Below are 26,488 nucleotides of genomic sequence, written 5' to 3' on the forward strand. Positions count from 1 at the left end.
CTTACCTGGTACAGCTCCTCCTTGGTCACATAAGGCTTCCCCTCGGAGCTGAGGGCACGGAAAGCGCTCTCAATCTCCTCGCTGGATTTCACGTTCTCTGTTTCCCTGCTGATCATGAACGCCATGTATTCCTGCAGCGAGACGTGGCCATCCCTGCCAATGAAACATCAGCACGTGAGCACTGCTCTGCCTTCATAACAGCGCGCTTCCTCCTGAGAGAAAGAAGGGCTGTGACTCTTCTGGGAGCACTAAAAACATCATCGCAGGAGGCTGCATCAGCACCAACCATCGGAGCAGAGTACATTGATGAACGTCATTCTTACCTCTGTGAGAGATTTCTTCACATGAACTGCTGTGAAAGCAGCCCTGGGAAAGCCAAGCTCTCGGCCACTAGGAGGCTTTCCAGCTGAGCCCCAGAAAGGCACTGATAGAATAGCTGGCTATAGAGAATGATGCACGTACCTGTTGGGATCAACGGTGTCAAGAATAGACTCAAATTCAGGGTCAGGCTCTCCTTCCTCAACCATGGGCAGGTCGTAGCCAAGGGAGCGCAAGCAAGACTTAAACTCCTGGTGATTAAGACGTCCAGATTTGTCCTTGTCAAAGTGCCTGAAAAACACGAAACCAAACCCCACATTCCTCAGTGTTTAATTGCTGAGTATCTCATCCAAAGTGACACAGCGGGCTGAAAATGAGAACCTTACGGACAGTTGAATTAATGGACATTTCCTACCTACCAATATAAACATAAATCCTTTGCTTAAAGAACACCAAAGAAGGGCTGCGTTCCCAGCCAAAACTCACTCAGTTCCTACACAACTGTGCCCACAAGTGACCATGCCCATGGAAAGCTCCCATGGCTGCGGTGCACCCGGCCAGCAGTGGGTGTGTGTGGAGGCTTTGCCATCTGGCAGAGATCAGAGCAGCTCAGAGCAGAGCTGGGCAGGCAATAAAGGAGCTACAAACAGAACAGCCACAGAATGCTGTGGACGGGGGCCATCCACGTGCCAGCAATATCTCCCCAGTGACCCACTGGCAGATTTCCCCTGCAACTCACTTGAACATCATGCTGAACTCCTTCAGGGCCTCCTCTGTGACTCCGGTTGTGTTTCTGAAAGGGAAGAAACAAAGTTATTGAACAGTTCCTAAACTGCAGAACTGCCATGGGGCCCATCTGCCCCAAACCAGCAGCCTGCGTCAGCTGAGGATGAATGAGCAGACAACACATCGTGTCATCACAGCTCGAAGGAATAGATAGAGGAGGAATAGCTCCTCCAAGGCACCAACAGCCAACAGGAACCATTCCAAACCCTGTGAACTTCATCCCCATGAAGAGAGCTAGGAAACGTTGTTGTTCAGGTTTGCTTTCAGGCAGCCAGCAGGTGCTGCCGTTCACCTCCCCCCAGGCCGGACACAGCACACACTACATGCAGGGCAGCCAGTACCGAGCTTGGATCTGCTGCTCCAGATTGTGCTGCATCCTCATTCCCAGCTGGTCCAGCTGGTCCCACTGCTGCGCCAGCCCCACGGTGCTGTGCTCCGTATATTTGTTGTCCAGGATAAGTGCCTCTTCCATGGCTGCTCCAAGGTCCTCGATCTTCTTCAGCTGGCTCCTCATAGCCCGGATCTCCTGGTGTTTGCGCTGGGAGGAGCGAGAGAGGAGGAGAAAATCAAGGAGTGCAAAAGCCAAAACAACCACAACCAGCCTTTAGGTGAACACCCATTAGGAGGGAAAAAAGGAAAACTATGTTGGAGTGTTGTTTGATGTCCTGTTTATAAGAGGACATCTGACCAAGGTTCCTTCAGCGTTCAAAATGTATAAAAATCAATTCAGATTTTACCGTATAATTGCATGGGGGAGGTGCTTTACAGACAGGGGATCAATCATTACTTACTTTTGTAGCTTCCAGCTGGGATTCCAGTGTCCCTGACTCCTCCACCATACAGGACCTATGTACAGAATCACAGTGAGGCACAGGACTCCTCCCATAACCAATGGCAGGTGGGGCTTGAAATTAACAGTCCTTCCTTCCAAATGCTCACAGCAGCATTGATCTGCAGGTATTTCAATGCTGGCTTCGTGTTTCATTTATTCCAACTCGCTATTTCAGGCGGACACGTCACATCTTGTTTAATTCTCGTTTTTGTACAGTTAATTTCTAGCCCCATTTGAAAGGCAACACGCCCAGCAGTCACACTTCATGCCAGATCCACAGCACCCGCTTTGCTGGGCCTCATGAGATCAGATTGGTGCAGTCCCACCCCAGCACACACACACACCAACCATGGGGGATTCACTGATGGGCTGCACTGGGACTCTATAGAGGTGTGTTACCGGGGATAGAACAGGGGGAAGAGAACTGAGAACTGCTGGTTTGCTTGGGAAGTAATGGTAGAACAGTCAGAAAACCCCGGAGCTCCCCTGTGTAGGATGATGGAGAGGTGCCTTCCTGCCCCATCCCAACCAGGGGGAACTGAGGCAGCTCTGCTCCATTCAGCCCCATCCTCACACAGCAGGGTCCCACTGCAGGGATGGCAGCAGCATCTCTCTGTAGGGACCAGATAAGGGATGTCTCTGGTCGCTGCCCCCCCAGGAACCTCAGCAGCCCTAAAGCTGCAGCACTCAGGGACCTCCATCCTCCCAGTGATGGTGAGAGCCCACACTGACCAACCTGTGTGTGGACACAGCAGTGTGTGCCATACTGACTGCTAGGGAGGGTCCTGCCAGGAACCGCAGCTTTGCAGCCCCTCTAAAGCCCATCCCACACGCTTTAGAGGAGGGGACTGCGGGTGCTGGATCGCTCTGCAGCCACACAAACACCCTGATCCCCAGCACAGGGTTAAGGCCACACTCAGTGCACACCCAGAGCCCTGGGCAGGGAGATGGGAGCCAACCATGGGGGGGAACCGGGCAGGGAACACACCTCCAAGCATCTCTAAGCCGTGAGTTAGTCGGAAGGAAAGCGAGCCTTGGAATTAACGAGTGCATTTAAAAACCAAAAGTGAGGTAAGAAAATAAAGAGGAAAAAAAACCTTCCAGATAGATCATCCCCAACTTCATACTGATAGACACGAATGACACGACGGTAGGCTATGCTAATCAAAGGAAAGAAACCAGGTAAATTCCAAAGGAGAAGAAGAAAGAACAGCGGACAGCACACAGCCAGCCACGGCCACTGCAGCACCAGCAGCAAACAGCAGCCATCACTTATGGAATCAATCCAGATGCTGGTTGCACACACAGGAAACTAACGGGTTATTTTTGTGTAAAGCTGGGATAAAACAATGCATTTTGTTGTTAGCTCATCTACAGCTTCTACAAAGGCGTTCTTTCCAACCCCACGCTCTCCTTTGCTCCCCTCTCCCACACAGCCAGCACCACACCAACACTGCTGCCCTGGAGCCTCCTTGGAGCTCTGCTTTCCCCATTGGCAGGGCAGCGCAGGGCTCCCTGAGCTCAGTCTGTGTCCGTCACCCATTCACGCAGCATTAAGGACACAGCATTAAGGACACAGCATTAAGGACCCAGCATTAAGGACCCAGCATTAAGGACCCAGCATTAAGGACCCGCTGCCCCGCAGACCAGCGGCCTTGTGGCAATTTGTTGAACAAAAGCTCTTGGCTGCTGGTCTCCAGCTCTGCCCCCGGTGGCTTTCAGTAAATGGCCCCTTTCTGTCAGCTCCTTCTTGGATACAAGAACTCTCTACTACACCAGTTTACAAAGGAGCACAGAATTCAGCAGCTGTTCCAGGAAAATCTGCTCGGTTCCATTAAACTGCTCAGCAAAAAAAAATGGGGCAAACTATTTTTTATCTGGCAGAAACAGCAGAAGGGGACACTGTGGTCATTACAGAGCACACAAGCAGCATTTCTCTGCACAGAATTCCACCCTTTTATTATGAAAAGCCATCTATCTTTGTAAGAAAGGCCCCTGGCTCCCCCCAGCCCTTTGCACAGGGCCCACAGCCTCAGCGCCAGGCCCATGCAGTGTTTGTTAACCTTTTACACCATGCCTCGTTACAAAGCTTCTATTGTGTTGCAGTTGTTCCAATAGTGAAGCGATGTAAATGGGCAGACACACTCTGGGAGGTTTTGGCAGCCTGGAGGCATTTAAAGACCGTGTTGTTTCCTTTCCTCTTCCTGTCAAATCCCCGACCTGCATCATCATGGGGGCTGCAGGAGCTCAGGCTGCAGGCAGCACCCAGCTGCCAAACCTGGGCAGCGCTCTGTGCTCCTCCTGGGATGCTTTCTACCATCAAGAATAACATCACAGCAGGGTAAGCAGCTCTCCTGCAGCACGGCCAATCAGCAGGTGAATAAGTTCACACTGTGTATGATGAAGTCTTAAAGATACCTAATTTCAGCCAAGGCTCTTCCTAGGAACACCTCTTCCTCCTCCCAGAACACAGAATGGTTGATACTCTGGGGATTTAACCATGCTGAGAACAGTTACAACAGAAAATCCATTCTGCTGAACTGAAACCTCTGAATACTGGAGAACTGTTTAAACACCAGGTGAAGATGGACATTCTGTTCTCTCCCACATCTCAGAGCAAGAGCTGTTCCTTGTGTGAGCAACCTGCCCCAGGAGCTGACCCAGCAGCTGGCAGCCCAGCTGATGGTGGGGGAGCTGATGGTCCTCCAGGTCCCCTCCAACCTAAGCTGTTCTATGGTTCTGTGAGCAGAACTCAGCACTGCCACGGGATGCCAGTGCTTCCCCATTCATAACTTCCTCTGCTTTTGACTGGGAAACAGTTATGGTTCTCATTGGTTTCTTTGTAATCCACCCCAAACTCGTTTCATGTGCACCTCAGCTAGATTGCTCTTTTCAAATAAAAGGGGTTCTGCTGTGGCTTTCATAAGCAACGCAATGACAGAAGAAATCACACAGAGAGCAGAGCACATCACCGCATTGTGAACGATATAAAATTCAATACTGACCCATCTAGCAGGTAAGTCCTGTGGAAGGTGAAGATCCAAACATCAGGCAGCAGGACAGAGACAAGACAGTAAGAGAGGGACAGATTTGGGTGGGAAGTAAACATCAAAAAGTTAAATCATATTTAAATGGCAGTATTTCATGAAGACACGTACAGAGCTATTTGTAAACACACACAGACAGAGAATCACAGGATTAAATGAAAATAGAACTCACCTCTTCTAAACCACAACCAGCACAGATCAGAACTGGGCAACAGCTCCATCCCCTCTGTTTAATAGATACACACTCTCCAGCTCACTGCACTTCTCAACCCTGAGATTTCTTATTTCTAAAGCGTATGTTTAATATCTGCTCTCTCTCCCCCAACACGGCTGTTATCAGACAGCACCTCAGACAAGTGCTCACAGCACAGGGCAGCCCTCGGGTTCTTTTCACAATTTCTTTCTCTCCTGGAGCCCAAGTGAGATTCCCAATGTGCCCCAGTGAGCACAAGAGGCATGAACAGAAATGCCAGCAGCAATTCCTGCAGGCTGCCCCAGCTGTCTGCTCCCCACCCCACCAGCTGCCCTGCAGTTCAGGTCAGGAATAACTGGAGGAGAGTCAAGTCCTGGATACCTGGAATCACTACAGAAACGTGAATTCAGAAGCAGGATCGCTGCTATCACCTGCTGTTCCAGAGCTTCCTCTCCCTGTGGCTAATTGGGCTTCCCTCAAATCCCAGGGGCAGAAAATGACCAAATTCTCAATAGCTGCTTTTCAGCAGGAGACATTTACAACTTAGATGGACTAAGCAGACGTAAGATGGATACAATTAGCTGCACAGTTCCCCAGGAGCTGCTCCTGGAAAGACAAACTGTACCTGGTCTCCTGAATCCACTGGTGGAAGGCATTAGCGTGCTGAGCAAACTCTTGGCGTAACTTGTCGTTTTCTTCCTGCCTCCTCTGCTCCTTCTGCAGCTCCAACTCACGCTCCTGAGGAACAAACAGAAACAGTTTCAAACAGGGAAAAGGACGATTGGCTTTATCCTACAACAAAGCAAAACCAACAGTGCATTCAAGCACAAATCTGGAAGTCAAAAGACTGAGGACTCAAGAAGTGTCCTCCATACCCAACCAAGGTTACTGAAGAGCCCAGTACTGAACATTCCAACCAAATCCTTGAGAGTTAGAACTGAAGCAACCATTACTTGACTGTATAGCCCGGATGTGAAACTTCCTCTACAGTCAGGATGCGGGGGACATGTGCTTTGACTTTGGAGTGTGAAAGGTCATGAAAAACCTGAACAACAGCACAAGCTAATGGATGATTTTCTTGGCTCCCAGAATTGGAGACATTTCCACTTTCAGTACTGCGACAAACTTTTGCATTGATTATCTGGAGGACAAATTCCAAGGAAGGCTCAACAGGTCACAAGGTATGAGAAAGCCATAAGCCATGAGAAGCAGCTCTCCAACTTGCCTTGATAATTTTCTGCAGATTCCTCCAAGTTTCTTCAAGAGCCTCCATAGTGAACCAAGTGTACGGGTTGGAGGCCACACGGAAGCTCTTGATCTGGCGATCGAGCTCTGCCAGCTGGTTGAAGTCGGCTTGTGCAGAGCTGAGCGATGAGCGGAACGCATCGTGGGCTTCTCGCAGCGCTTTGATTTCTTCCAGGGAATTGCAGCGCACAGGATCTGTCAGGTCCTCCTCAGCATTCTCAAACCAACTGTTGAAGGCAGAAGCTTTCTTGGCAAAAGTCAGGAAGAGATCCTCAACCTTGGGAAGAAAATACACTGGTTGTTCAGTTCCATTATGCTGTGATGCAAATATTCTGTATGAGATTAACTAAAGTTAATAAGATCAAGTGATAGTTTGCCTTTATTTCTTATTTCTTGCAAGTATATAAAACATTCTTACGCTACGTCCTCTGGATCTACGTTATCATTAGCTGAAATAAGAAAGCTGCCTAAGTGCCAAGTGTTGTGCTGCTTTCCCTCCAAAGAGGACAATTAGATTTTAGTAGCCCTGTGGTTTGGTGACTCACCTTCCTGAAGTGCTCCTGAGCCTCCAAGAGTTTCTTTTTCCTGGCTGCAGAATTAGCAAGTAGCTGATTCCAGCGTTTCATCAAGGAAGCGTGTCGAGCCTCGATGGCCTTTGACTGGATGTGTTTGGCTGCCAGTAGCTGGTCTTTCAGAGCAGTGATGTTTGCAATTCCCTCCTGCTGGAAAGCCTGAAGTCCAGCATCAAAAGTTTCCTGAAGCAATAAAAAAGAAATATTTAACACAGAAATATATGCAAGATTATAAAAGAACGGATAAAGAAAGATAGAAATACGAATACAAAAATGGTGTATTAGAGAAGTGTTGACCCGATCCCTTGGCCACTTACAGGTGGATGCAGCATCAGCACTAACCTGTTTGGTGAGCAGTGTTTGCACTGAGGAGAGGTCGCGGCCATAATCATCTGTTTTCAGACTGTTTTCCTTCTCGCCTGGAAAATGAAGCACATTCAGTAAAAATGAAAATATTTCTATCTCATATGCTCCCTCAGTTCCAAATTATGGTCTAACAATTAGCCCACAAGCATCTACCAGGTATAAACCCAAAGGGATGAGCAGTATGAAGCCTATTTACTCTAATAGAAAGTGAGAAGCTAGAGAAGATATTGAGAAATGGAGGTGCATTTAAGCTCCTTTGTGACAGCGTGCTGTGATCCAGCACAGAACATACCTATCCAGGACTCCACCACATCTGCTTTCCAGTTGAACTGGAGGAAGGCAGAGTTCTCATCCAATTTGGCTTTCCTCTGAGCTGCGGCTTTCTCCAGGTCTGACACCTTGCCCTTGAGGCCCTTCATCTTAGCAGTAATGTTCTCCACGTGGTGATTGTTCTACGTACCAGGAAAAAAAAAAACCTTAAGGTCTTCTACAGCATCCAGTAAGCAGGGGACAGAGCAAGGATTTTAGCCAAAAGACTTAGTTCTCAATGTACAACACTGCCCATGAGACAGCTCTGCAATTGGTTAACACCAATAGCTTATTCAGCAGCAAAAAACTGAATAGAAGTCTTTTCAAAGAGATGACAAACCAGTCCCAAGAGCAGAGTAAGCCTATTTTGACATGAAAACGTCCTGGGCAGCTTTTGAAGGCTTTTCTTTACCAGCTTATGCTCACCTTTTTAATGAGATCCTCTCCATTAGCACAAACATCATTCACTCTGTCTTTGTGGACAGTAAAGTCAGTCTCGAATGCTTCATGCTTTTTCAGCAAGCCCTGCAAATACAACAAAAATATATTAAAAAAAATCTTCCATATTTGAATAAAACAGTTACAGCAAACGTTCACGAAGTTCTCATCAATGATGATGCCAATGAAACCACCAAAGAGCCAACAACTTCCTCCATACCTGGATAGCAGCAAGTGTGTCTCCATAATCCTCACTGGCTACCAACGTCATTTTCTCATTGATCCACGCTTCCTCTTCCTCTACATTTGCTACAAACTGTTGGTACTCCAGAGACTCCTCCAGACGCTGCCCCCTACATGGGTAAAGAAAGGTAAAATGAGCTGCAGTGTTACTCTACAGCTTTAGATATAAGATGGAAACAAATACACAAGCAGCTGGAAACTTAAGAATATACAGAGCCTGAACACACATCGCTCACACTTCTCTCTTCTAGGCCTCAAAACCTGCAGCACAGAAGGACTGAAAGGACTCTCTCTCCCAACAGCTTCCATTCAGAAAAACAACTGGTAGTGGACTTAATTAATTTCAAGTCACTGGTTTTCAGCTGGTGCAAGAAGAGACTGATTGCAGCACAACTTCAAGGAAAGAAACAAAAAACCCAGCCCTCGTGTTTCTGTTGAGAACCATTATCACAAACTCTTTTCCGTAGTTTCACAGAACCTATGACATGATACTACTGATTAATGAACCATATCTAACACCCTGAAATTCAGTACATATGGTCCTTACAAGCCCATGTAACTGCTTTATTTAAATTGTATGTTATAACACACCTTGCGGCTGCCAGCTGCTTTAACTCTTTCCAGTGGTCCACAAACTGAGCCAGTCTCTGCTGTATCTCCTCCTTCCCAATTGTGTTATCATCCGAAAGCTTCTTGCCAGTGTCTAAAACACCCTGCAAAGCAGAGAAACAGACAATTAAGAGCAAATGATAATTTATTATGCACTCTATTTGCATGCTTACAAACTAATTACTTGCTTTCATACGTGCTGCAAAGAATGGCAAAGAATGGCACTCTTTACAGAGTAATCTGTTGAGGGGAGAGGTATTCACCTGGATAGCGGGTTCATGGGCAGCTAATTCTGCTTCCAAGCGCTTATGCTTCTTCCTAAGGTTCTGCACACCAGTCAGGTCCCTGCCATAATCCTCTGAGCTCACCAACAGTTTCTTCTCTCTAAAACCAGAAGAAATAGAAAATGTGAAAATCACTTACTCAGATCAAATCTCACAGAAGGAAAAAAATAATCATTGCCAATAAGGAAACGCTCTTCACAACACGGAAGTGTCTGTGTGTGTATGAGCTACTGTCAAACAGCAGCCGGCTCCTGACAAGGGGAATGGGTAGGGAGAAGAAAGGGAAGGCAGAGGGTCCATCATTTCTCTATGAAGGAGAGTTTATCTGCACTGTTTCCTAAGATAGTTACATTTCAAGAAGTTTACCTGCTGTTGACAAATTACTGTCTTTTATTTTCCACAAGCAAGATGACAGAATTAATCTAATCTGAATGATTTCTATGAAGTTCACTTCCTTCAGGGCACTAACACCAATGAGGAAAGGACATTAGGTTCATTACTACAATTGGCTAAAGCAACAACAAGCATTGCTTCAGACTGAAAAGGGAAGGTCCAAATTTCTTCTGTCATAAGTCAAGATTAGTCACACTGCAGTTATCTGGTTCAAGGCTAAAGTGTGCAACTTCCAGCACAGACCCTTCCCTCTGGGAGTCAGACCACAGAGCACTGTAGATAAGAAACCACACCCAAACTGGAGTGGAAGCCATTCTGAGTATAGTTTTCCTTGACTAGAAGGCAAAGGTGACTCCTTGTAGAGACACATATTTGTGCTGTAAAACCATACTACAAACTGAACACTGCTGACAGAAGTGCAATGACCTTGTGTCAGAGCCTCAAACTTCCAAAATACGCACTTGATCCAGGACTCCTCATCATCCATATCACGGAAGAACTGATGTAAGCGGTGGGACTCATTCAGCTTGGCGCGGCGGGCAGCTGCCATGCTCTTGATCCTCTGGAAGCGCCCATTGATAGTTTCACGTTTATCCTTTACTTGAGAGGTATCGAAAGCACTGCTGGTCATCAAACTGTCAGCCTGGCTGTTCAGGTCCTTCAGCCGATCCTGGAAACATGAAGAGAAAAGGTGTCCATAAGAGCTCATCGTGATTTCTATACTGACATAAACACAGAAATCTGACTACTGTGCTGAGCCACAATTTCATTAAGAGATTATGTTTCAACAAGTACATGTCTGCAGAACTGAAGCAGCACCTGCAGAATTTGCCAATTACTATGATTTCTATTCCAAAACTGAAAGAGAAAGCAATACCTCATGAGCAGATATATCGGCCTCCAGTAACTGGTGCTTCTTCAGAAGGTTATTAACTGATGCCAAGTCCTTCCCGTAGTCTTCAGATGCCAATAGAGCTTCCACCTGGGGAGAGGGGGGGAAAAAGGGAACAGGGAATGAGCCTTTCCTAATTGTTGCATTTTCAAGAGAAATCTACACTCAACCAGAGGTGGCCGATACTCCAAAAAATCACAGCAAAGGGATTTAAAACCCTAACCCTAACCCAACCCCTGCAATAAATAATCCCCATCTCAACCAGTTACCTCTGAAAGCCAGAAATCGAAGTCCTTGATGCCGGTATTGAAATTCTGCTGTTTATTTGCTTCTTTCAGTTTCTGACTCTTCTCTGCTGACTTCTGGACCAGGAACTGCCATTGGTCAGCCAGGGCAGCCAGCCGTGCCTATTGTAAAATGGAGAGGACAAATGCTACAAATGACAAATGCAAGTTCTGAGAAATGTTAACACGAATAAGGCACGAGTTTGGCTGCCGATTCCACACATACAAACCACACAGTAACTATTTAACGCTGCTGAGCTGTAATTTGGTTCAACATTCACATCCTTCTTATGGGACCTGAAAGGTTCTCTCTCCCAGAAGTGAATTAAAATGACTGTTCCTATTTCTACCGCATTCCCACAGAACAAGATTTGTCTTTAATGCTTGTTTCTCTCGCCCAGTTACACAAACAGTTCAAAGCTGCGCACAAGCAGATATTGTAAGTACATTTATTGTATCTACCTTCACAGCATCCTCACTGCCAGCACATGCTCCTCTTTCAATCAGAGAGTTCCCCATATCAATGACTCCACGGATCCGATCTGCGTTGGCATGGAGCTCAGCTTCAAAGGCTTGGTGCTTCTGGTGCTTGCTCTGCATGTGAGAGAAAGCACAACTGTCAGAAACTGGACAAAGGGCTCCTACATTGTTCTCATGGGCTGAGAGGAGAGTATGGCTGTTGTCTATATCTGACCTAAAGAGGTTCTCCCTCAGTAAGAGCCCTCTCATTAATCTGGGTAAGCATCAAGATTTGACAAAGCAAAACTTCCAGTGAGCTGATGTAGATAACTCAGGCAACGTCTTCTGCATTTTACAGATGCTAGGGACATTCCTTGCACTAACCTTCACTGTTCCTGGGGTAAAGCTCTCTCCTGTACAGTGCCATCACCTCCAAAAAGCAGCAACTATACAAACTAAGCATAAACACAAAAATGGACCACCCTTTCCATTCCCACTGACATTTGTGAAGCTACTATTTCTATCCCTAACCTATAGGCAGCTAACAGAAACCACTGCTGCAACCTGACGTACACCTTTGGATACCTGTCAGTCATACACGATCACACTATGCACTAAAATCCAGGATTAACAACTACAAATTCTCATAAATCTAACTAGGAAAAATTGATTTTAAAAATTTTCTGAGTTGAGAGCACCATGAGAACAACAGGAGCCTCAAAGTGAGAGGAAATACTCAGAACTCTCTCTTATATACATGATAGATCCGCCCACCAGAAAGAGAATAGCACAAAAATGACACAACAGAATTGACGAGTATTAACTGGAAATGCTAGTAGCATTGGACATGGGTATGCAATGCCCTGAGAGAATGGAATGAAAGGAAATGTTAGACTAGAAGTAAAAGATGAAAAATACTACAGCGTTGGCATGAGAAATTCTGCATGAACTGCTTTATTTTGGAAACTGCCAATCCTGACTGCTGAGATTATAAAAACGTATCCTTTAAAGCAGTATTTACCCACAAGTTAAACTCAATTTAAGAGCTGCCAATTGTGTACCTCCATATAATTACATTGACAACAAATCTAAGACGAGCATTTGCTTTAATATGAAATGTTTGTTTGTTTGTTTTTCAAATAAGGACATCTAATGTACCACAGCCTAAAGAAACAGACAATTATTCTCCCCTTCTTCAGCCCAGTTCCTTCCCTCTCTTCGTTGTCTTCTCCTTTGATATAACCCCAACAGCTTTCTATGTGGTACATCTTTTTCCAGAGTGTTACTTCTATATTACTCTCTTCTACTTCTCTTGCAGCTACTGCCACAAGAAGTAAATGCTTCGGGTCTATCAGTTGCATTAAATTCTCCATCTTTAGCATCTGTTGCTGAAAACTTAACCTACATCCTTTATGCACCATGAATTAAACAGATCATGCAGAACACCTGCAAACAAATAAAGAAATACATGATGCTTTATATGCATTAATAGAAAAGCCACATCCATAACATGAAGACCGATAGCTGCACCTGCATGAAGGTCAATAACTAATAGAAAACAAAGAGACTGCATGAACTGATGGATGGAGCAACAAACTGCAACCAGACCTTGTGCTCACATATAAGCTATACAAAGAAAACAAATTCACATACCAGGGCTAGTCCAAACTACTTACCAGCAGTTTGGAAAGCTATAAAATAGATTGAGAGAAGAAGCAGTTCAGTGCATTCATACTACTTCATAAGCCAGCATTTCAACATAGGAGGTAACTGTCATTAGTACTTAACACTGAAGAATGAATAAGACTTCTTATTTTAGGACATAAGGTGGAGATGAGACCCAAGAACTTAGTTTCACTACTCTATTAGGAGAAAAACAGAATAGCTGCTGCTGCTGCAGATACCACATACCTTATTAATTACATACATCAATAATTACTGAACAACTTCTGCTTTGGGCCTCTTTTCATGCATAATGCAATTTCCATTTTCTCTTTGCTAAAGGAAGATCATGTCCAACACGGTGCATTATCCTCCCTCACTAAACACAAATTCCTCTGAACTCATTCTTTCAAAACAGAGCATTCTTTGTGAAGCTAAATACCTCTTTTTGATCCCTAAGCTGAGATTCATATTCACCTGGATGTTTGTGGGATCCTTATATGACTCATCACTTGCAGTTTGAAGCTTTTCACTGATCCAAGCTTCTATTTCATCAACATCACGACTGAACTGTTGGAGGGTCTGAGATTCTCCCAGCTTGGATCTCTTCTCAATCATCTGAGCTTTCAGACGACGCCACCTGTATGCAATTAAATACATGCGTAGAATGAAAAAGCAGGACTGCATGAGTCATTGCATGGAACAGCTCGACAGTAACAGTGACGCCAAATGGCACCTCCTTTACAGCTGCATCCCATCTAACAAGGCAATCAATGTACTGACCTGTCCAGAACCTCATTGCGCCTGCTAGCAATGACTCCTTTCGCATAATGATCAGCAGCGATCAGTTGGTCAGCAAAAGACTGCAAGACAGCAATTTTCTCTTCCTGTTCAAAAGAAAAGCCATCAGTTAGAACTGTGGTATTTCAAACTACATCAAGTGATGATGTGATTCAGCCAAACGGCTGAATATTCAGAATAAAACTTGACAAGCCAGATGCAGTAATAATTCATTTTGTTAACAAACCACATCAGAAAAGATACTTTCTCTTAATTCAGCTCTGCCCCTCACCTGGACATTGATTGCTTTATCGAAATCTTCATGTTTCTTGATGAGTGCCTCCACACTGTCCAAGGAGTCTCCTTTATCTTCTGTATTCAGGAATGCCTCTCGGGCAGCCATCCAGTTTTCAGCTTGTTCACAATCCCGATGAAACAGCTAGGGAGGAAAAACTCCAAAGCATGAGAAGGACAGACCATGAACATCACTCATCACCATGAATGAACACGTATTACGAGAGGAGAAATTATCTTTCTTTTTAAAAACACAGCAGAGTACCTGTAGTTCTAAGCACTGGTCTAACATCATTCTACGCTGGACCCAGGCCTTCTCCAGGTCTGTCCGTTCTTGTTCTAGAATATCCAGTTTCTCCTTAATCTCTGGGCTGGCATAGTGTCCGCGAGCCAGAAGCTGCTGTCCAAACTGTTCAAATGCCTGGAAAGTGCCAGCCCGTGCATCTATTTCAGTACGGTGCTCCTGCAAGGTACAGAGATTTGTTATTACATGAAGGACAGAGCAGTGACTAATTTTTGGAACTGTAAGTGGAATGTGTCAGAAAAACAAACATCTATTGATGTTTGACACTCGCTTACTATCTTACACATACCTGATGCCTTTCCAACAGAGCTTCAGCTCCAGTCACATCTTTTGCAAGTTCATCTGAGGAGACCAGACCCCGGATTCCATTGATCCAAGACATAAGGTCTCTGTGAGCACAGATTAATATAAAAATTATTCCCTTCCTCCACCAAAATAAAGCCAGAATAGGAAAAACAGTCCTTTTAAAATCCCTCCCGTGAAATATTTCTCCAAAACACTGATTTAGATGAACTCTTCTAGTAATAAAGCGGACAAACTGGGGAGGAGGGGGATAGACTCCCCACCTGAAATCACTAAGGAAACGCTGCAGGTCATGAGAATCTCCAAGCTTCTCTTTGCGTTGGTCAGCACGTTTTCCCAGACTACTCCAAGCTTGGTTCAACTCAGTACATTTCTCTTGAAGATCTTCAGCTGCTTCTGGATGTGACTGGATCAGACGCTGGGCAGTTTCACCAAGAGAATTCACCTAGAATAAAAAGAAGGAAAATAAACACAAAGAAGACAGAAAGAATCCTTCCTATACAGCAATCACCTCTGCTAGATAAAAGGAAAGCTTCTGCATTTCTTGCCCTCTCATCCTCACCTTGTCTCCAAGAGCTGCCAAGTCTCTCTCAAATCCTTCATGCTTGCGCTGCAGAGCCTGCACACTGGCCAAGTCATGTCCATAGTTGTCAGTATTTAAAGCTTGATTCTTCTCTTCTATCCATTCTTTTGTTTCATCAGCATCTCTGATTGGAGAGGCGAAAAGAGAATTAAAATGGAGGCCACACTGAGATCTCTGTTACCCACCACACCTTCTCATTTCTAGGGAAGCACAAGTAGTTGATGGATTTATTAAACTGCAAGACAGAAATGAACTCTGGCAAAATAGCACAGCAGTTCATACTTCCCAAACCCTCAGCAGTTCCATGCTTCCCTATTAACAGCTTCTCATTTAAAAAAGATCAAAACAAACAACTTGTTTTACAGGTAGCCCAACTTCCACTGAACAAATTGAGGGCTGAAATATGACTTGTGTCCTGCTATCTTTTAGAACTCTTATAAACAAAGTATTTCACTGAATGAAGATCAGATATGATATAAACATCCCACCTGTGGAACCTCTGGACTTCATGAGCGCTGCCCAACAGCTGGCTTCGCTCCTCTGCCAACTGCTGCAGAGATCTCCAGCGTTCATTCAGTTCCTGGAACAACAACAAAACTCCATACTGATACTGTAAACCACAGCTCTATTAATATTTCTGCATAAAGAAATTCTTGTATGGCACTGGAGCTACTGATAATAACTACACCTGTACTATTTAGAGAATGCAAGCAATTTTTAACAAATGGTCATACGAACGAGAAGTTGAGACTGGCCTTTCACTGAAGGTGAAAGTTACTGTTTCTGATTAATTCCAGAGGGAGCAGAAATTCAATCAGTCTAGATCACAAGAATAATTTTAAGGGCTTTTACTGACATAGAAGAACAACTAATTCCACGTATATAAGAAGATACTGATGTAACTTGAGAATAAAACGCTATATAATTCCCTTGATAAGTTTATTCAAGATGGCTTATAAAACTTAATGACAGACAGAGACTGGAAATGGAAAGGAAGGTAGAATAGTTTCCAGCTTTTACATAAAGGCAGGAAAAGTTGTACTGTTACCTTGATGGAGTTGAATGTTGCCACCGTGTGTACCATCATACGTGCAGACTGTGAAAAGGCAGAAATAAAAAGAAAGGTTTCATTAAAGTCAACTTCAATCAGAGCCAAAGTGAAACTGAAAGAAAATTCCTTATTAAAAAAAAAATAAAATCAATTGGCCTAAGTAAAAACAACAGACTTTATACGATACAGCTTTAGAAAATGCAAGCAGGGAACAGAAAACAACTATCTGAACAGTTTCACTTCTGATTGAATCAGCAATTAATTCAAATATTTCTAGAATACAGGGTAGCCATCAAAACTGGTGAAAGCTAATTAGAAAAATTCTGAGCAATTCCTTCCAACACACCATCTTTCTTCTTTTATAACAATGATCAATTACAGCAAAAAACAATGTTGGATAATGGTAAAAATAGTCAGAATATTTTGGTGCATCAGTAAACAGTGGAAGGCAAAGATACTGCATACAGACAGTGTACTCCTCACTGAAGGAATATTGGCAGTAGTGCCTTTGACTTTCAGGAATAAAAACATTCCCTTCCATTTGATGTATTACAATAAATAAACATAACGCTAAGTGGATGGGGAGGGTTTGACATCGATAGTTCTGGTAGTACCTAAAAACATTGATACAACAACTACAACTTGTTTTGATTGTATGAACTCAAAACAAAAGGCAGTTCCCCTGCACAGCTCAAAAACAGAATGTCAGCAAATTCTCTGTTGGGAATCCACTGGCAATGAAGAGCAGTGCAGGATGACCTGTTTGTATTGACAGAGAGCGGGATGGTAAGTATATGATGGCAAAGTCCTGCTTAACACTCTGTGGGTTCAGCAACAACACTCACCTTCCAAGGAGAGGCCGTCTTAGAATCAGTTTCATCCTGTTTAAAAATGTGAAGAAACGGCTTTAAATATGAAGCAAAATCTGGAACTACCAGAAAATGTTTAGGAAGTCTGAGACATCTCCACGTTCAATCTTTAACAGCATAAATCAACTACGTTTTTGTGCCATTTTGGGTTATCCTGCTCAGCACTGATTTGTGATGTGGAGTACATCACCCAGTAAATGAGCAGATCTAAGGTGAGATCATCTTTCTACATCCACTCAAAATCATTAATGAGTTCCTTGACACAAACCAATTACAATCATGGCAGAACTTCTACATCCCAAACCGTTAAAACTGCCACATGGAAATCAACACTTACTCTGGGCATCATTCCATAGACTTCCTGCAAAGGAAAGAAAAACAAAGTCTGGTCATTTCCTACCAAATAAATAGATATTTTCTTACAGAAAGAAAAAAAACTGCTTTTTTTTTTTTAATAAAGGGAGGACAGAAGACATGCTCTGAGGCAGCTTCTTCTATCAGACAGTTATCAGCACATTATGAAGCCAACAGTGCTCTCACAGCCTGCGTGTGCAATAGGAATGGGAGTCTGGCATTTAATTGAAGAAGCAAAGCTAATGCATGGAATCTCCCTGACATTTTGTATTACCTTAAAGAAAATTCCGGTCATAAAAAAAGGAAAAAAAAGCTCTAGATGGTGCAACTTGCACTATTTCAAAAGAAACATTTCAAAGGTTACCCCTGTGATGGCCATTCTACAGAACAGGCACTAAATGTCTCTGATCAGACAGACAACAAACAGGAACAGCCAGAATGTTTCAATGAAACACCAAGCAGGATAGGCTAAAAAAAGGAAGGAAATATTTTACTTCTCAAGAGCATTAGACTAAGTCAGAAAACCAAGCAGACCTGGTGCTCTACTGCTTGCACTTCATCTGCCATCAGCCCTTCAGATTCCAGGTCGTTTGCAACCTTGTTTATGTCCTTCAGTCGTGACTCGTTAGCTTTCAAATCCTGCAGAGAACAGTAACATCCACAGCATTAGCATTCACACTGCAAAACATGCGGATCAAGTTGGAGCACCAGGGGTGCCAGGAAGTAGTTTGATAACAGCAGGAATTTAGCACACTCAACCTTTAGAGTTATCAGTGAATAAAGAATGTGCTGAGAAATCCCAGCTATCGGAGCCAAGTGTCAATGTGTTAGAGAAACACGCTATCACAGCTTTCCATACACAAGTTAATTAACAATCTGCGATGGAATACGCGTTTGAACTGTCAGGTATACAGCATTACCAACACAGAGAACAAAAGCTGTCATCCATACTACTGTGGATAAGTAATCTAAAAAGCCAGTTTTAAGAAGCACTTATAGTACAACACTGTCAGCCAAACAGACTGACAGAGACCTTTCCATCAATCAGGAAGGGAACCCAGTTAAAAAAACAGCAACGCAAATAAATGGAGATCTTGCATTTAAATGTTATTAGATGACACATCTTAGTTTCAACCATTAGCGTTGAAAAAAAAAACAACCAAAAAAAAACAAAGACACCACCACAAATCCATTAACTGCTGTCATCTTCACACCTACACTATTAGGCTGGCTCAAGTTGTGTTAGCCAACTTTCAAGCCGTAAGTGTGATAACATACACAGAGCTATCAGGTCACCACCTTTTCCACCGTTACAGTCATGCACTGTTGCATTTAAGTATCCAGCACCTCACTAAAGTGGACAGAACAAATGTGTGTGAAAAGAAATTCCTTCACCTCAAGCAAAGTAAAGAAATTCTACACGGAGGGGGGAAAAAAAAAGAATAATCAAAAGCCTGTTGGTATTTTGAAGCAGATAACTATTTTTATGTATCTTGTGAAATGCTCTAAAGCTGAAAACTAAAACATATTTTTCCTTTCAACAACAATAACAAATACAGCTTAACTGAAGGTTATGTGTTTCATAAAATGGAATTCTTCCTGAACTTGGTTGGTGCTTTTCTGCTATGCTCAGATATGAAGAATTAGCACACAGATTACACAGTGTTACAACATACCTTCTGAAAATCATCAAATTTCTTCTGTAGCACCTCCACCTGCTCCAAATCAGCACCCACTTCCTCATTAGTGAGTGCAGCTTCCTTCTCATTGATCCACTGTTGGAGCTCATTAGCCTCACGGAAAAGCATAAACTTTTTGCAGCTTTTTTCCAGCATGCCTTTACGTTTTTCTCCCAGCTCGAGAAGGGAATGATACCTGGAACAAGCAGAAAAGGAAGGAGGGAGCAGTCAGATTGAACTGAGCAGAGTCACAGTCATTAAACAAGTTCAGGCAGCACCAAAAATGCTGGAAGTGCCTGCAATCTACACACTGCTACTCTACAGAATGACTTCGTTGTTCATGATCAGGTAAGTCCAAACTGTGCATGTCTCCTTTATGAGGGTAAGACCTCCCACTTGCTATGCTTCAGTGGGCAAAGGCAAATCCAAATCACAGCTCAAGGCTATAGCAGCAGTGCAGGAATCACACACTAAACTTGTTTTCCATGTGCTGCTTGTATATATCTGTGGAATTACCAATGATATCAGTGAAATTATCCCTTGTTTACCCTAAAGGTTTTACTTCACATTTATTCTGAAGTGCTTAAATTGGCTTCAACAAGCAACTAAATCATATAAGACTAATGTGAAAATACAACAGCATCATTTCATTTAAGAGCACAAAACCTGACGTTTCCTGTTCGATTCCTGGCAATGCAAATTGTCCATCTTCAAAGAACCTGTGCTCAGAAAAGCCTCTAACACTGCAAGATGAATGGGGCTGCTGCCAGAAAGCCTTGACACCCCGGGCTGCAATGCCTGTACATCCAACTGATAAGTAGCTCTAAGTCTCTTCACAAGCTGAGACTTTGTGGTTTCCCATCTATCCTGAATTCAATACTGGATATAAGGAACCAAGAACCTTTTGTATTAAAAGGCAGCATTCTAGTCTGACTTGCATGAGCTACTGTATGCAGGAAAACACTTTTTTTTTTAAGGCCTGACTCAACTGCAGATGTTTGATTCAGAACAGTTTTAGATACTGAGTAATTGCAAAACTCATAAGAGGACCTGGAGCAAGATTCTACCAGACATTTATGTGACATTATATATAAAACAGATACACCAAGTTTACTTATATGAACCAGTAATTGTACCTGCACCTCAGTAAAAGCAGCATATGCTTTTTAAAGAAACAGTCTAGATATCACTGAACCCTCACTTGGCAAGTAAAATCAGTATAATGGAAAATGACACCATCACCAATCTAGCAGTGCCGACGTGACCAAGATAAGCAGCTGGCAGGATGGCTGGCTGTACACAACACATGAACACACATCACGACACAATCATCTAAACTAAAATAACACACATTGCAGAAATTGCTTCCTTTGTGTCCCTCTGGAGCAGCTTTCCCAAAGAAAGAAAGACACAAAGAGAATGAACAGTGACAGTATGGAGACAGCATGGTTTAGAAAGGGCTAATCCTACTCACAGTTCTTCGACCTGTTTCATACGCAGAGATACACAGCCGACTTCCTTAGTTATGAGAGTCCTGCACAGACAGAGGGGGCACAGCAAATGCATGCAAAAAATTAGTTAGATTAACAAAAATAACGAAAGCAGCAGCTCCATCCATGGGTCGTCTGTGGTAGGAGATGGTTAAAAGTTCACATTTAAATGGAGAAATTTAGATGTCATTAAGAAGCAAACGAAGCAAATCAGACCAGAGTGAAATTCGTGTGAGGGAACCTCAGCAGTACAGTTGAACTCTCTCTATAAGGTCTCCTCATTTCCTAATCATTGTGCCATTTGATTTAAAACCAAAGGTTAGCCCACTCTCCTTTGCTCTCAATTAAGCCATCTCTAATAACTCTTAAAAGCTGCAGGCAAACCCACAGAATAGTTACACGTTATTAAAACCTGAACCATCCTTTCCTCTAATTGGTATACGTTACTTTATTAATTCAGTTTAAGTCCTAGAACTAAAGCTATTCATTATTGTATGTTATTACAATAACTAGTGACTCAAAACAACTGAGCAGAAAGAAATTCTCACAGAATAACTATGCAAACAGATGGGAGTGTGCATTGAACTGTCAGCTCTGGCTTCCAAGTGGCTCGATAAGAAGAGCTGGTAGCTCACAGCTATCACTGCCAGCCCTTGCCTGAACTAATCTACAACTACCATTTGCCTCAGGAGGTCGTTACCAAGCAGTCATGCAGTTTTCTGCATTTGCGATGGCATGTATGTTTGTCTTTATTAAAGGAGAAAGGAGGTAGGTTCTAACCCATGCAATGGCACCACATCTCAGGAAAAACATCCAACAAAACCAACGAGCTGATACTAAGAGAGCTGCAGCTCCTAAGGAGGCATCTCAGGAGGCAGCCCTATAGGGAGGGTACTGTACTTTTGCAGCCAAATTTAAGAAAGCTTTTCAAAACAGATCACACATTAAGAAGTGACAACTACAAATACAAGAGCTGCTTAGAACAGATATAACTCACAAACAAGTTTAAGTAGTTAGGTACAACAACAAAAGGGACATGTATAATAACTCAGGTCAGACAGTAAGTTGAGCTCAAGTGTCATGAATTTTACAGTTAAAAAAACAGAAAAAGCAACAGGAATATCTGGAATAAGAATACAGTGATCCAATATGGTGCTCCTAGTAAAGGAGCCCCTCTGTTTTGCTCCAGAGAATTACTCCCTAGCAGAAGTGGCATCGACCTAAACTTATGGCATAGGTGAGACAAAGGCCAACCCAGCAAACACTGGATTGGTGTCAAATCTCATTAATTAGATCTTACTGGTTGTCAATTTGCTCCTGTCGCAATGCTATGCTGCCTTGCTCTTCCAGAAGATTCTCCCGAGATGCAGACTGGGCAGGATCTAGTTTTTTCACATAGGCAGCTGGTACAAAGCCCTGACGATCATTAACTTCAACCTTCCACCAGTCCTGTAGTGAAAAAGTAAAAGCAACTACTGAGAGGCAACCACAAAGCATTAAGTAAGCTGTGTACCTGAATGGTGGCAAAGTTAGGGGTTTCTTTTAACACAAGAAAACAAGAGTTTGCCCTTTTTACGGAGGTCATTTCAAACCATCTCTTGTAAACATCCAGGTTTTGCTTTCAATTCTCCCCTTGTGTTTGGTCAAAAATTCTTCAAAAGAAAGGGAATAAGTTTTCTTGCAGACAGATGCCCTGTGGCAGATGGTGTTTATGACTTAGAAAAAGCTGGCAGCCATAAGGGAGTCACAAGAGTAACAGGAAGAATGCAAAAGTGCTAAATGGGAACATAGACTGAATGTGCAAATGCTTTATCTTGTTTGAATACTCTTATTCACAAACAAAACAAAAAGAAAAAACAAAACTCAACGCACAAAACCAAGTAAACCAAGCAGCTCAGCGAACTGGCAAGCAACAGCATACCTTGTTGGTGCTGTTGAGCAGGGTTAGAATATCTCCTTTTTTCATAGTCACCTCCCGAGGACTCTTCTCTTGGTAATCATAGAGTGCCAGCACAAGCTCTTTTCCAGTCTCATCATCAGTGGGAGCGACTTGTTGCTAACAAAGAAGGAATGAAAGGAAAATGAACACAGATGCAGAAACTTTTGCACGGTTATTACAACCAAAGTAGCGATCCTGAAAAATACTTCAGCCTTAAAGGTACTGTAAATGCTCTGAAGTGACTCCTGTTGAAATAAATATAGCACAGATGGAGTTATTTTAGGCAGTCTCTGGGCTCAAACATTGGAAACAATCACATCGTTCTGTTTTCTTCCAATGTAACATAGCAGTTAGTTACAATTATAAAAAGAGATAATTTTCTAATTAAAAAAAAATAATAATTAGTTAAGTGCAGTCTGCAGTAAGTTTTCAAAAGCAACAGCTGCTATTAAGCTGAGCCTTTAACTTCTGCTGACCCAAGAATTTCAGCAACATGATTAGCATCCTTCCTTACCCTGCAGGACTGGGCCTGTTCCCTTAATGCCTGTATGCTACTGCCGTAAGCAGAAAGATCAGACATCAAAGCTTCATGCTTCTTCAGGAGAGCCTGAAATCAAATACAAACAACATGTACACCGAGCCATTTTTACAAATGCTATTTTGCTTAAAACATATTCTTGGGCTCCATACACAGGGAACGTGGGTTCTTCAGAGCTGCCAGACCTCTGACTCTCAAGAGAATAGCTACATCTATTTAATAATAGGCCTCGTAGCTGTCTAAATGCTTCTAATCCTTTTGCTCTACCTTATTTCAGAATCATTCTTTTCTTCTTACCAGGAAGGAGTACCAAGTATTACTCCAGAAATAGAGGTAAGTTTGAAAGAATACCTTTAAACTGCAGTTAATTTCAGCAAAACATCAGTCAGCAGTATCTGGCCACAGAAATATACTTGTATAGCAACTTCTGCATTAGAAAATACTTCAAAACTGATCAAGTAGTCAAAGCTAAACTCCTACTGAAATACAGCACTGCAACAGGCAAGAGTTTACTGATATTTACCTTAGTATGCCATACAAATTCCCTATAGTACAGAGAAGACCCTGAATAGCAAAATGACACACACAATAATAGCTTATATACAGGAAAAACAGCCATTGTACTTTGATTCGAAGTCAAAATTGAGATTGATGCAAAAATCTTCCACCCTTTTTTATAAGAATCCCCAAAGTAGCAGAGCTCCTTATTTCCTCTGCTACTGAATAAAGTCTTCACTCTGTTTATACAGTGTCAAATACCTCAGCAGAGTCTTCATCCTTTCCATAGTCTGTGCTGCCTACAATGGGCTCCTTTTCCCTCATCCATGATTCTGCCTCATTAGCATCAGCAAAATACTGCTGAGCTTGCAGAGAATCCTCCAGATCCTGTCGCCGTTGAGATGCCTTGGCTTTCAGAGTCTCCCATTTTTGGTTCAGTTCATTCAATTTGATCTTCACATCTTCAGCAGCAAAATGTCCTACAAAGCAAAAAGAGGAGACGGAAGGACTTAGAGACATAAATAACACAGACTAAATGGTCAGCTGTACTCCTTGAAAAAAAAAAATCACCAACGTAGCCTACTCTGACTGCAATTAGGCAAGCATAATTTAGTTTATCCTTTGGTTCAGACAGATGGTACCTGTCAATTAAACTGCTCTAGGAATATTTGAATATATGCGTCTGCCAAGATCAGGTGAAGATCTGTGAATATGGTGACAGGTTCCCATCAAGGAATCTATTTTTATTTCCAAGTGAAAGAATGACTAGCAGCTCATCCTGCTTGCAGGTACCTGTCTAGTTCTCAGATAAATCAGTCTGTAATCTTTAACGGTACAGGGCTAGAGAACAAAGTCCTGCACAAAGACTCCTGTATTTCTGAAAGACAGAAAATTAAGAAATATTGAGACATACCTTCTTCCACCATCGCATTTCCTTTCTGTGTGACTGCTTTAATGCGAGGTTCATGGCCTGCAATTTCTGCCTGCAAAGCCTGGTGCTTCTTTAGCAGATTCTGGACACCAATTAAGTCCTTCCCTGAAAAATGCAAGACAGTTATAACTGGCTTATGTCTGATGACTCAAACTTAAAAATGGCAAGGAAGCTGCAACAAACGTCAGAAAAGCTAAGTACCACCACACAGCACTGCAGAAAATTGAGTTACCCAATGAAACTGCTGAATTACCGTAGCAGAACAATTAAAGAACCACGGGTAAACACGTAAATGCAGGCAATTATAACTGCAGTAAACATTATATATATATATATATATTTTTTTTTTTTTAAGAGAACTTTCTATTAAAAAAATAAGCCACAGCAATTATGACACCTAAATCCTGCAGATATCAGAGTGGACCAACCTCGGTTTGTTGAGGCTGCAATAGGTTCCTTCTCCCTAATCCAGGTCTCTTCATCCTCGATGTCACGGAAAAGCTGCTGCAGGCGAAGAGAATCTGCAAGTTTCTGCTTGCGAGCTACCATAGGATCCTTTAGAGCTTCATAACGAGCTACTAAAGCTTCTTGTTTCTTCTTGATATTGTCAGCATCAAAGTGCCCAGCATCTTGGAACTGGCGTGCCTGGATGGTAATGCCATCTATCCGATCCTAAAATTAATTTAGTAACAGTTTTATGTCACAGCCTTCACAAGATTTCAGGCTTTCTGCTTGATGAAGTGAACGTTTAAAGAGTATTTTCAAGTTTTAGCAAGTAAGTTACATTGTGGTAGACAAAAAGAAACTCAGCTGCACACTGTCAGTGCAGCAATAATTACTGATTAAAATTCTATCCTTGATTATATTCAGCAGATTACATGAATTATATTTAATCTGTCAAATTCATAAAGACAAAAGAGTTGTGCAGTTTCATTTGCTCTACAGGTGTGCCACTCTAAATGAACTATTTCAATTTAGACTTCTGATCAACAAGCTGTGAAATCCAAACATACAAAACATGAAAATACAGATTCTTACTGTCATCTGATTAAGTTTCTGGAGTGATTATTTTCAAGTAAGCACAACTCAAAGGGCAGGAAGAAAAATTATTCCCCTCACCTGATGGGCAGCAACGTCTGCCTCTAGCAGGGCATGCTTCTTCTGAAGATTCTGAACACTCGTAAGATCTTTTCCATAATCATCAGAAGCCAAGTGACCCTCTACTTCATACAGCCACAGCTCAATGTCTTCTACATTGCGATTAAATTGCTGCTGTTGATTGGCTTCACGCAGTTTTATACCTGAGTAAGATAGAGTGATTTGAGGATGATTTAAATTTTTTACTTCATTTAACTCACTTCCTTGTATTTTCCCAGCTAATGCTGCTACAAAAAGCATTGTTTAGATTCTTATGAGCAGATCTTACCTTTGAGCTCAGTGGCTTCCAGAAGTTTCTTCCACAAGCTGATGACTTCATTCATGCGAGCTGCCACCTCATCAGATGCATAGTGATTGACATCAATCAGCTTCTGGCCAGCTTTCTCCAGTGCATCAATACGACTCTGATTAGCAGAAAGCTCTGCTTCAAAAGCCTGATGCTTCTGAACTTTACCTTGCAAGTTGGATGGATCCTGCAGATAAAGAAAGAAAAAACAAACTTTCAGTCCAGAAGTAGCATCTACAGATATCAGGAGAAATTTTTAAATTCAACAACACTTACATACGTGCCAATATGCCACAAGAGGAATTGGTGCCACAAATACACCTTTGAATTCACAACATTTAAGCTATTGGATTGATTACAGCATGCGGGGACACAGAGAAATTGCAGTTCTTCCTGTTGCTGTTAATACTGCCTACATCAGCAAGATCTGCCTGATCCTGCTTCATAACATTATACTGATTACATTAAGCTTGGCATTGCCTTAAAAATACTCTAACAC

The 26,488-nt window shown here is 42.7% G+C and overlaps 1 protein-coding gene across 31 annotated transcripts in view; it reads right to left on the minus strand.

Moving 5' to 3' along the window:
• The window catches only part of SPTAN1 (spectrin alpha, non-erythrocytic 1), a 43,606-nt gene that overhangs the window by 959 nt on the left and 16,159 nt on the right, over window positions 1–26,488 (minus strand). For 10 of the 31 annotated variants that reach the window (XM_085521372.1, XM_085521360.1, XM_015878931.3 and 7 more), the window contains 43 exons: window positions 25,972–26,176; window positions 25,665–25,846; window positions 24,974–25,217; window positions 24,528–24,650; window positions 23,876–24,093; window positions 23,093–23,185; window positions 22,561–22,695; window positions 21,940–22,088; window positions 20,624–20,683; window positions 19,147–19,345; window positions 18,005–18,109; window positions 17,454–17,477; window positions 17,093–17,128; window positions 16,245–16,292; window positions 15,685–15,776; window positions 15,176–15,320; window positions 14,877–15,058; window positions 14,600–14,699; window positions 14,272–14,469; window positions 14,005–14,151; window positions 13,716–13,819; window positions 13,410–13,572; window positions 12,947–12,961; window positions 11,274–11,405; window positions 10,797–10,934; window positions 10,513–10,617; window positions 10,097–10,305; window positions 9,222–9,342; window positions 8,941–9,062; window positions 8,327–8,459; window positions 8,095–8,193; window positions 7,652–7,811; window positions 7,336–7,412; window positions 6,967–7,176; window positions 6,402–6,698; window positions 5,802–5,914; window positions 4,942–4,959; window positions 3,034–3,096; window positions 1,896–1,950; window positions 1,446–1,642; window positions 1,058–1,111; window positions 463–609; window positions 6–153 (listed from right to left, as the gene is read on the minus strand). In XM_085521372.1, coding sequence (XP_085377498.1) covers window positions 6–153; window positions 463–609; window positions 1,058–1,111; window positions 1,446–1,642; window positions 1,896–1,950; window positions 3,034–3,096; window positions 4,942–4,959; window positions 5,802–5,914; window positions 6,402–6,698; window positions 6,967–7,176; window positions 7,336–7,412; window positions 7,652–7,811; window positions 8,095–8,193; window positions 8,327–8,459; window positions 8,941–9,062; window positions 9,222–9,342; window positions 10,097–10,305; window positions 10,513–10,617; window positions 10,797–10,934; window positions 11,274–11,405; window positions 12,947–12,961; window positions 13,410–13,572; window positions 13,716–13,819; window positions 14,005–14,151; window positions 14,272–14,469; window positions 14,600–14,699; window positions 14,877–15,058; window positions 15,176–15,320; window positions 15,685–15,776; window positions 16,245–16,292; window positions 17,093–17,128; window positions 17,454–17,477; window positions 18,005–18,109; window positions 19,147–19,345; window positions 20,624–20,683; window positions 21,940–22,088; window positions 22,561–22,695; window positions 23,093–23,185; window positions 23,876–24,093; window positions 24,528–24,650; window positions 24,974–25,217; window positions 25,665–25,846; window positions 25,972–26,176 — 5,565 coding nt within the window. Of the gene's footprint in view, window positions 1–5; window positions 154–462; window positions 610–1,057; window positions 1,112–1,445; window positions 1,643–1,895; window positions 1,951–3,033; window positions 3,097–4,941; window positions 4,960–5,801; window positions 5,915–6,401; window positions 6,699–6,966; window positions 7,177–7,335; window positions 7,413–7,651; window positions 7,812–8,094; window positions 8,194–8,326; window positions 8,460–8,940; window positions 9,063–9,221; window positions 9,343–10,096; window positions 10,306–10,512; window positions 10,618–10,796; window positions 10,935–11,273; window positions 11,406–12,201; window positions 12,717–12,946; window positions 12,962–13,409; window positions 13,573–13,715; window positions 13,820–14,004; window positions 14,152–14,271; window positions 14,470–14,599; window positions 14,700–14,876; window positions 15,059–15,175; window positions 15,321–15,684; window positions 15,777–16,244; window positions 16,293–17,092; window positions 17,129–17,453; window positions 17,478–18,004; window positions 18,110–19,146; window positions 19,346–20,623; window positions 20,684–21,939; window positions 22,089–22,560; window positions 22,696–23,092; window positions 23,186–23,875; window positions 24,094–24,527; window positions 24,651–24,973; window positions 25,218–25,664; window positions 25,847–25,971; window positions 26,177–26,488 lie in introns of those variants that run through there. The other 21 variants (XM_085521380.1, XM_015878937.2, XM_085521377.1 and 18 more) reach the window with 11 other exon arrangements.

Source organism: Coturnix japonica, chromosome 21, assembly GCF_054131305.1.
Source record: "Coturnix japonica strain WE chromosome 21, WE-NBRP24, whole genome shotgun sequence".
Lineage (NCBI taxonomy): Eukaryota > Metazoa > Chordata > Aves > Galliformes > Phasianidae > Coturnix > Coturnix japonica.